This window comes from Galleria mellonella, unplaced genomic scaffold, assembly GCF_026898425.1.
Source record: "Galleria mellonella isolate WM207_F2 unplaced genomic scaffold, CSIRO_AGI_GalMel_v1 utg165, whole genome shotgun sequence".
Classification (NCBI taxonomy): domain Eukaryota; kingdom Metazoa; phylum Arthropoda; class Insecta; order Lepidoptera; family Pyralidae; genus Galleria; species Galleria mellonella.
In genome coordinates, this window is record NW_026442009.1 from 239,047 (window position 1) to 252,888 (window position 13,842).

Genomic DNA, 13,842 nt, shown 5'->3' on the forward strand with positions numbered 1-13,842 from the left:
TCGTATACTACGGAACTCTAAAATGTGTATCATGTTGGGGTCCAGGTTTAAATATATTAAAGCAATACAAACTAGTAAAAAACCTTTTAATATTATACACCGATATACCAAATAAAATACTAATAATAAAAATATTACAAAATATATAATTCATTAAAAAAATACAAAAGGTGGTATTCTTGTTAAAGTAATTTCAGAAAACCTTCTCCTTCAATAAATATAACAAAAAAGAAGACAGTACTAGCTACTGTCAAGTTTGGGCAAGAAACGGAACAAAAAATGTAGCAATCTTAATAATAATATATTATAGCATACTAATTTAATTTCTGTACTAGCCGTTTCCTGAGGCGTTGCCCGCTTCTATGTAGTTCGCGTATATCATTCCCATTGGAACCCTTCATGAATCCGGTCCTATAGTGTATTATATAGTTACTTAAATAATAATTATATACCTTAATAAAGTTTCAGCCATTTTAACTGATCGCTTATTTTATAGTATTTTATATGTGATTCTTTAAATTGATATAACTTTTTTATTTATGAACCGATTGAAATAAACCAAGCACTAAATAATAATTGGGGCAAACCGCAACGTATTAGTGAAAACTGCATTCAAATCGGTTAAACCGTTTCTAAAATTAACATGCACAAACATACAGACAAACCGACAAAACTTCTAAAAATCATTGTTTTGGGTTCTATTACTTTTATAAAGCCCTCCTATAATAGTTTTTCTTATATTCCATCTACAGCACACAGACAGCGACTTGTTACGATTTTATTATATGTATTGATGATTAATGATATATTAAACATAAATTATTTTCTATTATCCTTACTCTACGAACTACTTTCCTAGAACTGCGGCTATGAATGTAAGTTAGATACAACTTTTGCCGGCCGCTGCCTGCATGTGTCTGGCCAGTACGGCAATTTTGATTTATCTCGAAGAAGATTGTCAAAATAATGCTCACATTTCCAAGCATGTTTGAGAAAAATAATTTGTGAGTCAGGGTCGGAAACGGTTTGTATTTTTTTAACTATAAATAAATCATACTGAATATAACAATCTGTAAACTATCTAGTGTACCTATAGGTACATATAATAAAAATAATTATCTCAGTACTTGACTATATAAAAGTTTCAAATTACTTTAAACAATTTTAAGTTAATAATAACACGAGTAGACCTGCTTATATCTAATTAGTTTAAAGATGATGTAAAAGGATTTGGGGCTTCTGCATCCGAGATTTAGGACAAATAGCTATGAGACGGAGAGGTAAACTACCCACATCACCCACCTTCGGTGGTGCCACTAATGCTGTACACGATGCCTCTAGAAAAAATATACAAAACATGAATTATTTTTGATAGGTATCTAATTTGCTCATTAGTATCACTATTGATTTACTTCAACTAATTGATTACATATTTCACCGTTCGTTTCCAATGAATGCCGGTTTAATCCCCGCAATATACAAATATTAGTGGGTATTCAAGTCAAACTGTGAGCACATAAAAGCAAAACTTCCAAAATACATTTATTTATTTATAATTAGATCAGAAACGGCTATTTACTAATTGCAATTTTTGATAGAAATTTTATTAAAATAATAAAATCTTGACTAACAATAAAAATGTAAAAGTTTATTTGGTATGCTTGTTGTTACCACTTGACGCTTTGATCGTCATGAATTTCGGCGTGAATTATTATAATAGTTTATTATTATTATTTAAATATATATTGTATTTAACATCTCCCTTTTTATGGGGGTAAATGTTCAACCATGCGGGCCATAGCCAAGCAATGGTTGACTTTAAATTATATATGAGGATGATGACAATGATGAGGAAAGAAATTTTCTGTCTATGCGGCAGGTATTAAGGATGACCGCTTTCTGTAGCAAATCTATTGTATAGGTAGGAATTTGTAACATATCTAAATGCTTGTGAAGATTTTTGGGTACGATTCCTGTAGACGATAGTACTATGGGTATTATGTGGATGGTGTGCGCTTTCCATTGCTTCTTTATCTCTATTGCTAAGTCTGTATATTTTGATAGTTTTTCATTAATAGTGCTTTGTATATTGTGTGTATTCGGAATAGCTATGTCAACTATGTATACTACATTATTGTCTTTATCATGTATAGTTATATCGGGTCTATTGAAATGAATGGTTTTATCGGTAATGATGGTTCTATCCCAGTATAGTTTACAGTGTGCATTCTCAAGTACGTTGGTTGGGTTGTATTTATAATATGGAACTTTATTTTCTATGAATTTATATTTATGTGCTATATATTGATGTATAATTGAAGCGACTTGATCGTGACGATGTTTGTAATCTGTTTGTACTAGTGTCTTGCAAGCACCTGTAATATGTTGGATAGTTTCGGAAGCACTATTACAGTGTCGACATGAGTCACTAGGCAAATTGCGGTCCTTTATTATGTGTTTTGTATAGTTTCTGGTAGCTATTGTCTGGTCTTGTATTGCTACCATAAATGCTTCTGTCTCTGGGAAGAGTTCGCCGCGTTTCAGCCATTTGTTCGATGCATTCTTATCGACATATGGTTGGCAAAGGTCCGCTCTGTGTCTTCCGTGAAGAGACTTTTTGCTCCAGGTTTCTATTTTTTGTTGTTTAGTCGTTATTTGTTCATTATATTGGGCACTGTTGTCATGTAAATTAAGAGGTGTAAATCGTTTGTCTATTTTTATTGCATGTGCATATAGTGATGATTGTTCAGATTTATTATGAAAATATTTTCTTAGTGACTGTATCTGCTTATTATGAAGATTTTGGATATCAATGAGGCCTCTTCCACCTTCTTGGCGCGGTAATGTAAGTCTTTGTGTACATGATTTCGGGTGATGTTTTCTATTTTGTGTCATGTGTGTATTTATGATACGTTGTAATTTTTTTAAATCTGTTTGGGACCATTTAATTATTCCAAATGAATACGTGAGAACGGAGATAACATATGTATTAATTGCTTTAACTGTATTTCGTGAATTCAAATGAGATTTCAGTACTCGGTTTAATCTATACTTTAGTTTTTTTGTTAAAGTATCTTTGATTTCTTTTTGTCGTATTTGTTTAAACTGTAGTATGCCTAAGTATTTGTATGGATTGTGTACATCTAAAGATTCGATATGATTTCCATCTTCAAGAGAATATGTATTTTGTTCTACAGTTCCTTTACTTATTGAATGAATTTTGCATTTATCTATTCCAAATTGCATATGTATGTCCTGAGAAAATTTCTGGGTAATATCTGCTAACGTGAATAATTCTGTTTTAGCGGATCCATAAAGTTTTATATCATCTATGTAGAGCAAGTGAGATAATGTTATATGAGTCGTAAGATGAAATCCTTGATTTGTACTATTTAAGAGTTCAGATAGTGGATTCAGGGCTATACAGAACCACAAAGGACTCAGAGCGTCTCCTTGAAATATACCCCTTTGAATATGAATCGGTTCAGTAGCTAATGTGGAATTAGGTTGATTAATTTTAAGCGTTGTTTGCCAGTTTTGCATGATTGATTTCAAAAAGTTTACTATTGTTGGGTTAATATTGTAATGTTCTAGAACTTGGATAAGCCAGCTATGTGGGACCGAGTCAAAAGCCTTTCGGTAATCGATATACATCGTGTGTATATTTTTCTTTTTTTTAATGGCTTCTTTCATTACTATTGCGTCTACTGTTAATTGCTCTTTGCAACCTTGACTTTTCTTTCTACACCCTTTTTGTTCTTCTGCTAATATTTTATTGTTTATCAGATAGCTATATATAGTTTCACTTAGGCATGCTGTTAATATTTTATAAAATGTTTGGAGGCAGGTTATAGGCCGGTATTTAGCTGAATTTTTGGTGTCAGTATCTTTAGGAATCATATACGTTACTCCTTGTGTTAGGTAAGTAGGCATTGAAATTGGTGATAGAATGAATTGGTTAATGTGTTTGTATATTAAGGGGTGAGTGCTAGTAAATTTTTTGTACCAGAAGTTATGGATGTTGTCTGTGCCTGGTGACTTCCAATTATGGGTTCGATTAATAACACGTGTGAATATTTCAGGAGTTATACAATTGAATGGCATTTCTGAAGTAGTTTTCTTTAACTTTTGAATCCATTGAGCATCGAGGTTGTGCTTGATAGGGTTTTGCCATATATTTGACCAATATGCGTGTAGTTCTTGTGGATCAGGCATGTCATTAACTGGTAAATTTTGTGGTTCCATGTTTCTATAAAATATTCTCTCATTGTTTGTAAATTGATTGTTTTGTGTTTTTCGCATTGTGCATGCCAAATATCTCTTCAGCCTATTAGCAGTTGCACTAAGCTTTTGTTTTAACGTATCAAGAAATTGTTCCGGAGTGCTATTCCTGTTTTCATGTTGTGAGTGTGTAACATGTCTTGTTTCAATATCCTTTACTGATTTTATTATGTGAGGACTATGATTACCATTGTGTTAGTCTTCCAATGTCACCTCTTAATTTTTCTATTTTCTGTTCGATCCTTCTTTGCCACCGTGGTTTCTCTTGCGTTTTTCTTTTGTATGTTCCTTCCATATATATTTTACAACCATTACAAGTTGCTGTTGTGAATGCTGCACAGTATATTATTGTCTGCAATGTGATGAAATCTTGATCTGCTGTTAAATGTTCGGGTATTACGTTTTTATTAATGTAATCTATAATTAAAGCTACATTCCTTGACGATCTTTCTTTCGGTATATATGGTCTTCCAGTTGGGTTCGATTCTTTGAATATCTCAAGTGCCTTCTTAAATTCGTGTTGAATCCTTTCTTCATCAATATGATTTTTTAATTCTGTGCTATCATTCCTTGAACGTGTCCCTATAATTTCTCGTTGTGATGAATTGTGTTGTATTTGTGAAATTCCTTCTTGTGTAAAAGTTTCAAATGAGGTCTCAGTTAGTGTGTCAGGTGGTTGTATATATTGATCATGATTGAGCGTATGAGTGTGAGACTCTGCGTAAGATGTATTCAGGGTGTGAGTATTATGATTGTTTATCAGATTTATCGGATTATGTGTATGTAATTGTGATATATGTAAACCGAGTCCGCCTAATCGCACTGACATATTATCATTAATTATAGGTGTTGAAGTGTTCTGTTTTTGTATCAATACATCTTTTTGTATTTGTTGTAGCCTATTTTCACAAATAAATTTATTTTTTACTATTGCTCTTCTTTGATCTGCTATGCGTTGCTCAGATAAATGGGATAGACTTGGGTAGCAACTAATAAATTTTTTGTATAGTTTCTGCCTGTATGCTGTCATATTTGTTTCGCCATCTGTTATATCATAATAACACTGCATTAATGTCTCATTGATTTCTTGTGTCCATTTCATTCTACTTCCAGGGTTACTATTTGATGTTTGTGTATGATTGTTTGTATGAGGATTTAATTCAAGATGAGCTATTACTTCCGATCTAATTACTGCTAGTTGATTTGATGCAATTAACTTGTTTCTAACTATTGCTCTAATTTGGTCTCCTAATCTTTGCTGTGAAACATTCATTTCTGGAAATTGCCGAGTAAATTCTTGATGTAATGGTTTTAAATATGATTTCATGTTGTTTTCGTTGTGTGTAATGATGAGATACGTGCGCCATATAAATTCGTTCATTTCCTTTGACCATTTTTTCCTTGCACGATTTAAGCTAGCAGTGGGCACAGGATCAGTGGCTTCTGCCTCCTGCACAACATCTGCCAGTGATGATGATGACGATGATAAATTTGATGTGTTTTGAAATGAAAGAGTTGATGGAGATGATTGAAATAAACTGCTATTAGATGATGATGGCGACATATTAGATGAGTTAGTATGATTGTGATTGTCGGCTGTAGTATCTTCGAGTTCATTCCCGGCGGGGGCCCGCCTGCTCAGCTCCCCGCCACCGGTGGTCCGTATCCTGCCACACCCAGCACCGGCTCCAGGTGCGCCCCGACGAACTCCGGGAAGCGGCCGCAAATTATATTTTCCATTAGACATTTTCATAAGGTTATGGTTTTGGGACCGTTAGTTCGGAAGGTTTTACTCAGATGTTTATGAGCTTTGTAATGCGTACTCCCAATAGGGGTGAGTCTGGATGTTATGACTAGGGTTGGTATCCTTTCCTTAAGCCCCCCCACCACGTCAAGGTGGCCCCCTGGGGGGGTTATTATTATTATTATTATTTGAATAATAATATCCGTCACGCGAACTGAATCATGTGCAATATTCTCTTAAATGTTTTCCTCATACCTATCAAATTATTTGTTATATTTTGTGATATAAAGTAGAAATTATCTTTTACCAAGACTACCTATACCTCCCTCTTTAAACTTTACTTGTCAAAATTTCTAAATGTACAGTTTTCCACCAACCACATACCAGGTAAGTACATATCCAATTTAACATTTTTCAGAACATATACTCCAGCATTTATTAAAGTTCTCGTTGCCGGTAACGTATCTATGTAACCACCAGGGTCCAATGTAGGCAGATCCACGCCTACTCCGACTATATTCTTGTAGGAACTTGTTATCCATTGTGCTACTTCTTCACTTACACCTGAAATAATTTGAAGAACACTAAAATCACAAAATCAAGCTATTTTTTATTTTAAAAAGTGAGTTCTAACTTCTCAATCCTATTATATATTATAAATAAAAAAAGTTTGTGAGAATGTATATGTATAAATACGGATGGGTTATATCATAATTTAGAATATATATTTATGACCTGTTCCTTAAATCTCTACATATCAATTAATTAGATACGGGCATTTGAGTCCATAGTCTGAGAGTTAAAACTTCCATTTACATTACATTATTTCGTTTCTAATAATACTATTTAGAGTTTGATCCATATGTTGAATCATACCTCTTACAGTTTGTCTAAACTTTATGAATTTTACAAAAAAATAATAGACATGAGCAAATACTACGGACATAACTGTTTCGCCCAGGATACCTCCCATGCGTTGCTATTTTTGAGGACTCAGGTGTTATTCCTCTGTATCCTATAAATTCACCGTCATATCACACCCTTCAAACCGAAACACAGCCATGTAAACATAACTGTTTTGTGGTAGAAACACGAATGGGACAGAGGTGCCCAAGCAAACAACTTTTGTAAAAAGTCTCCCTCTGGTAATATCTCTCAATAAGCACTTACTTTAGTGACTTTATGTGAACAACATCTGAATGATTTTAACTTAAATAACGAATATAACATTTTTGTGTTATTTATGTTCAAATTGTTTTTAAATTTCGTGGCTGCTTAAAGTCTGGAGATTTAAAAACATTACGCAACCCTATCACGATACGATTCGACGGGCTCTACTAAGAAAATGCAATACTATTCACTATAATTTTACTAACCAGGATAATTCCGTGTCTTGTTGTCATCTTGTATACCACAATATTTTCGACGATCGATAAAATACTCTGACCAACCAAACTTGAACACCATTAAGCATGGCTGAGTGATATCACCAAAATAATTGTTCAAAAAGTAATCTAAATGTTCCTTGTACAGCACAAAGTTCTCATTTCCATTGACTTTATCGCTTATATCAGCAATTATCACTGTAGAAGAAGACAGTAGTATGAAATAACCGCAGCAATATTTTGAATAAATAACTGTACATAACAGGTGAAGCTAACAATAGGTAACTCGCGGTTTACTCTGTATGTTTTAATTAACTTACTCGTATGTACGTACGTTAGAACGCAGATATACCTTTTAATTCTGTTGCAAATTGTTGACAAATTGAAGAGCATCAAAAAATCCAAAAAAAGTTAGATTACACCTAGGTATATTCTCATTATTTTTGTGGGTCGAGACCCAAAATAACAGTTATAGCTCGAAGGATACGGCCAATCATAAACTTTAAAAACCCATAACTAATGGAGAAGAAAGTATTTTAATGGTGATCTTGTGGAGGTTGTGGAACTTCTGGTGGTAATAGTGGTGGTAAATATTCGATTATGGCAATAATTCTAATCAAATAGATAACTAATGATACAGACTTCCACAAGACTACATCTATTTCAATATAAAAGTTATTTAGTTTTTATTTAAAAAATGCATAGCGTTTTTAAACTAAGTAATTATTTTGACTAAATAATAATAATAATACGACTAAATAGGTGCATAAATTCGACTCACATGGCACGACGAGGTTTTTCAATGAAATATTTCCAACAGTTTTCTCTTTGTCAAACATATCTGTATTATTATAATTCGCATCTATTTCTGTACCATGGCAGTCATTGATACAAACATTCAAATATCTGTAAAATAGGATAAAATTTGAAAAGAATCTTCAGTAGGTAGGTATTAGAAAAATGGAAGGGTACAGATAGATTGCATTGTACAGGCCTTGGTGGTGGAAGGTGTGAGGCGATCGAGTGGTCATCTAAGAGGGACACGTAGGATCAGCAAACCAAATTCAACATTGATACTTTAGAGCAAATTCACGCTGATCTATTTTTCATCAACTGTCCTCGATTGATCTATCTAGATCAGGGGTAGCCGACTTGAAACGACCCAAGATCTACTGTTTACTGACGAAACTCTGTGAAATCTATCAATTACATACTTATCAATTACATGAAATCTCAAATGAAACAACATAGTTCAGTAGACAATTATGCAGTATTGTAGTATTTTTATTTTATTAAGAGGGAAAACATAAAACTTATAATTATTCTTAGTAACTACACTATAAATTAGTGTGAAAATTGCGTCTGAGCCTCTGTCGCTAGATCAGCAAAATATTATATTTTTTGCCTCGCCACGATCGACTGGACTAATTGTCGCAATCGACCGATTGGCCACCCCTGATCTAGATCTTGATTAAATAGACCATGTGTTCTTAGAGAGAGAAGTAGAGTCCTGGCAACAGATACACTGCCAATACATGGCATTGTCGTCAACAGTCTTGCCTAGGTAGTTACATATTCCCCTCTGTGCTCGACCGTTTGCTCAAAGATAAAGTCAGTGTACTTCATTTATAGACATAAAAACTAATCTATTTTTAAACATACCTTTCTGTTTCATATCTCTTGCAATTCCAATAATTATTTCCAAAACTCTGGGTCAAATCTACGAATTCAAAATTTTGTAAACCAAAAAGAAACACATTTATATTTTCGGCAGCATTATAATCACCAAAACATTTGAAAAAGGTTAAAGGCACAAAAATAAACATCACTAATAGCCACATATCTACTTATTTTACTAGCAGATTTATATAAAAAAAGACATATATTACATGATATGATAAATTCTTTTCTCAACCGTGAACAGTTTAGAAATATTATGTGTATCTACGAGTATAGTTTAAATCGTTTTAAATTGATGTACCTACTTTATGTTATTACGCATTTATTTCTATTGTAGCTGCATAATTTGGAAATCTTGTGGTAGTCTTCGTATTCAAGTCTAATGCCAATATTTTATATACTTATTGCGTGTTTGTATGGCTGTTCTTTTTTTGTATTTACTAGTAACTTCTTCACGGCTAAACTACTGTACTACTATTTGTCAACTATGTCGCAATATACCAGGGGTAGCCGACTTGGTTAGACCCAAGATCTAATGTTTACTAACGAAACTTTGTGCGATTTACCAATTACATACTTCTTAAGAACTCAAATCAAACAACATAGTTCAGTACATAATTATGTAGTATTGTAGTGTTTTTTTATTTTATTAAAAGGAAAAACATAAAACTGAAAATTATTCATTAATTATTATTGGTTTGTTTGAATCGAATCATTTGGCGTTCCATTGTTTCTGCCTACCCTAATGGGAGACAGGCGTGACAGATATGTATGTATGTATGTATGAAAATTATTCTTAATAACTACTTATTTATATTAGTGTAAGCATTGCATCCTAGCACCTACCGCTAGATTAGTAAAATGTTATAGTTTTGCTTTGCCACGGTCGACTGTACTAGTAGTCGCGATCACGATCGACCAGTTGATCAACCCCTGGCCATTGGCCACCCCTACAATATACTGTGTCGTCCACAACCACCCTCGTTCATTGAAACTCGTATCATTCTTATTGAAATACAATAATAACATATTAGCATTGTAGCCTAACGATTGAAATAGGAAAACAAATAAAACACACATGAAGATATAAAAGCAAAATTATCTAAATTTGCTTATTGTTTATTCCAAATAAAACATTCCAGAAACACTGAAACAACATTAACAACATGCCTTGTACATGCAAAAGTTAAAAACATACATAATTGCAATACTGGACATAAAAATATATAAACTTACAATCTTAAAAAAATTTAATGTTAAATAAAAGCTCTTTTAACATAGCGGCAAAAATCTATAATAAACTACCTACCGCTAGAAATAAAAAATAAAAAAAAAATTGTAGATTAATATAAAAACCTAAAATACTACCTCATTGAATAATGTTATAACATAATACAGGACTATTTAATATAGAAAAAAGATAACTAGGAATATAATTTACAAATTACATACATATGTATATATTGGTAATTGTTATTATTAGTGTATATTAACTAACACTATTATTAATTGTTATAATATATTGTTTAATTTTCGTTGTATGTTTGATATTTCTGATGCAATTAGGGGTTAAATAAATAAATTGACATATTATGTAATCATGCATGCCAAATTTGCAATAAGTATAAGGGATATTAAGTAATAAAAGAATACTAAGTTGGATTTAATGTAATATATACATATATATATATACATATATATATATACATATATATATATATATATTAGACGATTTACTCCAAAATGATACCACTTTTATAGTTCCACTAGTGTTTTTTATATTTATTTACATAACAAAATTATAGTTATAAGACATTACACACAGAGATACAAGAATGGTATGCAAAAATTCAAATCATTCTTTTTCTTTTTTTAAATATACTATATGGCTTCTTTCCAGCCATGACCATACCGCCCACCAAGGACTATATGACAATATTGTCCTTAATCCGCCCACCATGAATAAATACTTCACAAAATTAAGATAACTAAAGAATAAACAATGTCCTTGGTAGAAATTTAACAATATTACACTACATATAATAATGAACAAACATAACATAATACTTTGAACTGCTTTAGATCTAAATTATAGTTATCAATTAATGTTAGATGCTCACTCTTAAAATAAACAAAATAACTATGGTAGAAAACAAAGTTTTGATACAGCCCTTTTTATAATGCTGTTTTTGCAGCGTAAACTAACAACACGTGTACCGTCCATTCCCTGGTGCTTTTCAACTGTAATACTATAAAGCCATCATATGCTGGCGGAAGATCATTCTCCATCACCAACACTATGTCACCTATTTGTAGTTGTGGGACCTTATTTATATCTATGATGAAACCGAAGGAGATACTTAAGTAAACTTCTATATATTAATGAGAGTATAATGTAAAAACTGCGTAAAATAATGTACTGATGATATGTACCATTAATATTAGTACATTGCGACTGTCCATCATCTCTTAGAGTTTCATCTTCATCATTCCACGGATTCGAGAAGGTAAGTACACTTTTCTTATTACTAATCTTTCTTTTTTCTTTCAGGTTCTTTAATTCATCGACGACGAGGTAAGTTTCTTGAAAATTCTCTAGATACTGTAACCATTTATTCAAAAGTTGTATTAGTAATTCTTCATCTAAACCTATTCCAGAGAGCCATAACATTTGGATAAATGTTTTTACATGAATAACAACAGACGCTAACCATCCAACTGGATCAAAAATCCGAGAAATATCGGAAATAACTTTTCTTTTAGTTACAGGTGCCTTCAGTTCAGGAAGTTGTACAACATATTCAAAATGATCACAACTTCGATTCCAGGTAAGTCCTAGAATTTTCATAACACTATTTATTTTTAATTGCACGCTTTCTTGTGAAGCTATATCTTCTTCATTAATTACTTTCAATAATTCATTACTATTGCTACTCCATTTCTGAAGCTCAAATCCTTTTTTTAATAACTCTTTTATGTCCTTATAGATTTTAATACCTTCTTCGACTGATTCACAACCTGTTAGTAAATCGTCCATATAAAAATGATTTAGAACTCTTTCAGCAGCAAGAGGATAATTTTTGCCTTCATCATAAACAATTTGATGTAAACACCGAACAGCAAGGTAAGGTGCTGATGCCGTTCCAAATGTTACTCGTAATAGTCTCATATGTTGCAGTTCACTTTCCGGATGATCACGCCATACCAGACGTTGAAAGTTAGTATGTCTTTCTTCAACCTTTATCTGTCTATACATTTTAATTATATCAGACACAATACATATAGGATAACGACGCCAACGTATTAAGATATGACGCAAGTCAGCTTGAAGAGTGGGTCCTACTAATAAATCTTGATTTAAAGATACGCCATTTGTACCAGGACAACTTGCATCGAAAACAACTCTTACTTTTGTAGTGGTTCTATCCTCCCGCACCACTGCATGGTGCGGTAAATAGACTGCTTCAGGATCATCTTGTTCAGTTATTGGTACTTTCTCCATGTGTCCTAATTCTAGATATTCTGAAATGACTTCAGCGTATTTAATTTTTAAATTAGGATCCATTGATAATCTTTTTTCTAGTTGCAGAAATCTTTTAGTTGCAATAGTTTTAGAATTGCCATATTTACAACTGGGATCATCACTACGGAATGGAAGATTAACTATATATCTCCCTGAACTGTCCCGCTTCGTAGTATTTGTAAATATTTCTTCACATTTCTTTTCTTCCTCAGATAAATGTTTTTTAATATCTATATTGTTTTCAGCTTCCAATTCCCAAAATTTCCTTAATAAGTCATCTTCACTTACATGAGAAATATGCATACTAATCAGTGGCCTTTGTATATTATTTGTTTCATCTAAATTAACAGGGCCAGAAATAATCCAACCAAGCGTTGTTCGCTGAGCTATAGGTACACCTGGTGGACCTTTGATTACACCATCTAACAAGATCTGACTGTAAACATTAGCTCCGAGAAGAATATCGATTTTGTTTGGTGTATGAAATGATGGATCTGCCAGTTTGATATTTGAAAACTCCGACCACAGTTCTACAATAATTTGCCTCTCAGGGAGGATTGAAGTGAGTTTACTCAATACAAAAGCTTGAACCTTAAACGTAAAATTGGGATCATGAAGTGATTGTAATGAAACCGATACCATAGACTTAGAGGTCAATGAATGACCCTGATCACTTCCTAATCCTGTAATAACACTTTTGTGTGGTATCTTCTTTAAGGTCAGCAATTGAACAGCAGATTCAGTAATAAAACTAGCTTGAGAACCTGGATCTATTAAACATCTCAGTGTGATACCATTACCTGATTTCGATTGTGCGCTAACTAATGCTGTTGCAAGTAAGACTTGACAGTTTGAGGTCGAAACACAGGCTGTGACACTAGTGGATTGATCTACAGACGATGATGTTGTTGCATGTGCAACGACATCTTGTTCAACCGATTGATTTACGATACCTGTAGTGTCGGTTGAATTGATATTGGTAACATTTTTTAAATGGAGTAGAGAATGATGCTTCCGTCTGCATAAACGGCAACGAGAGATTTGACGACAAGCAAATACAGAGTGCCCTGGACATAAACAGTTAAAGCACAAACCCTGGGATTGGACGAATTCGCGTCTAATATCAGTTTCCTCTTTAGAAAACTTTTTACAATTTGCTAAACGATGACTTTCAGAACAGTAAGGACATATAAAATTGGTTGTGTGATATACTTTAGGGCTATTATTAA

The 13,842-nt window shown here is 32.8% G+C and overlaps 2 protein-coding genes across 3 annotated transcripts; both read right to left on the reverse strand.

Moving 5' to 3' along the window:
• Positions 1–69: 69 nt before the first annotated feature.
• LOC113518916 (uncharacterized) lies at positions 70–9,378 on the reverse strand. 2 transcript variants are annotated; one of them, XM_026903944.3, is made up of 6 exons: positions 9,300–9,375; positions 9,073–9,130; positions 8,192–8,316; positions 7,402–7,608; positions 6,410–6,589; positions 70–1,337 (listed from the first exon to the last, which is right to left on the reverse strand). In XM_026903944.3, exons 3-6 carry the CDS (start codon positions 8,247–8,249, stop codon positions 1,210–1,212), a joined length of 573 nt encoding a protein of 190 aa, XP_026759745.2. In that variant the 5' UTR covers positions 8,250–8,316; positions 9,073–9,130; positions 9,300–9,375; the 3' UTR covers positions 70–1,209. The 2 variants fall into 2 exon arrangements, with proteins under 2 accessions (XP_026759745.2, XP_052748643.1); XM_052892683.1 differs by having other exon boundaries at positions 9,073–9,378.
• Positions 9,379–9,404: 26 nt separating this feature from the next.
• On the reverse strand, positions 9,405–13,255 carry LOC113522128 (uncharacterized). The gene is made up of 2 exons (XM_052892694.1): positions 11,524–13,255; positions 9,405–9,469 (listed from the first exon to the last, which is right to left on the reverse strand). Exons 1-2 carry the CDS (start codon positions 13,253–13,255, stop codon positions 9,405–9,407), a joined length of 1,797 nt encoding a protein of 598 aa, XP_052748654.1.
• Between the last annotated feature and the right edge of the window lie 587 nt (positions 13,256–13,842).

Excerpts from the sequence above, each read along its gene's own strand:
- LOC113518916 (XM_052892683.1), bottom strand. The coding sequence starts at position 9,251 with ATGTGGCTATTAGTGATGTTTATTTTTGTGCCTTTAACCTTTTTCAAA. Across the intron at positions 8,317-9,072 it reads AAGAGATATGAAACAGAAAG|ATATTTGAATGTTTGTATCA; the intron begins GTATGTTTAAAA and ends CCTATTTTACAG. Across the intron at positions 7,609-8,191 it reads GAAAAACCTCGTCGTGCCAT|TGATAATTGCTGATATAAGC; the intron begins GTGAGTCGAATT and ends CTTCTTCTACAG.
- LOC113522128 (XM_052892694.1), bottom strand. The coding sequence starts at position 13,255 with ATGGTATCGGTTTCATTACAATCACTTCATGATCCCAATTTTACGTTT. Across the intron at positions 9,470-11,523 it reads GCAATGTACTAATATTAATG|ACTTGAATACGAAGACTACC; the intron begins GTACATATCATC and ends TATTGGCATTAG.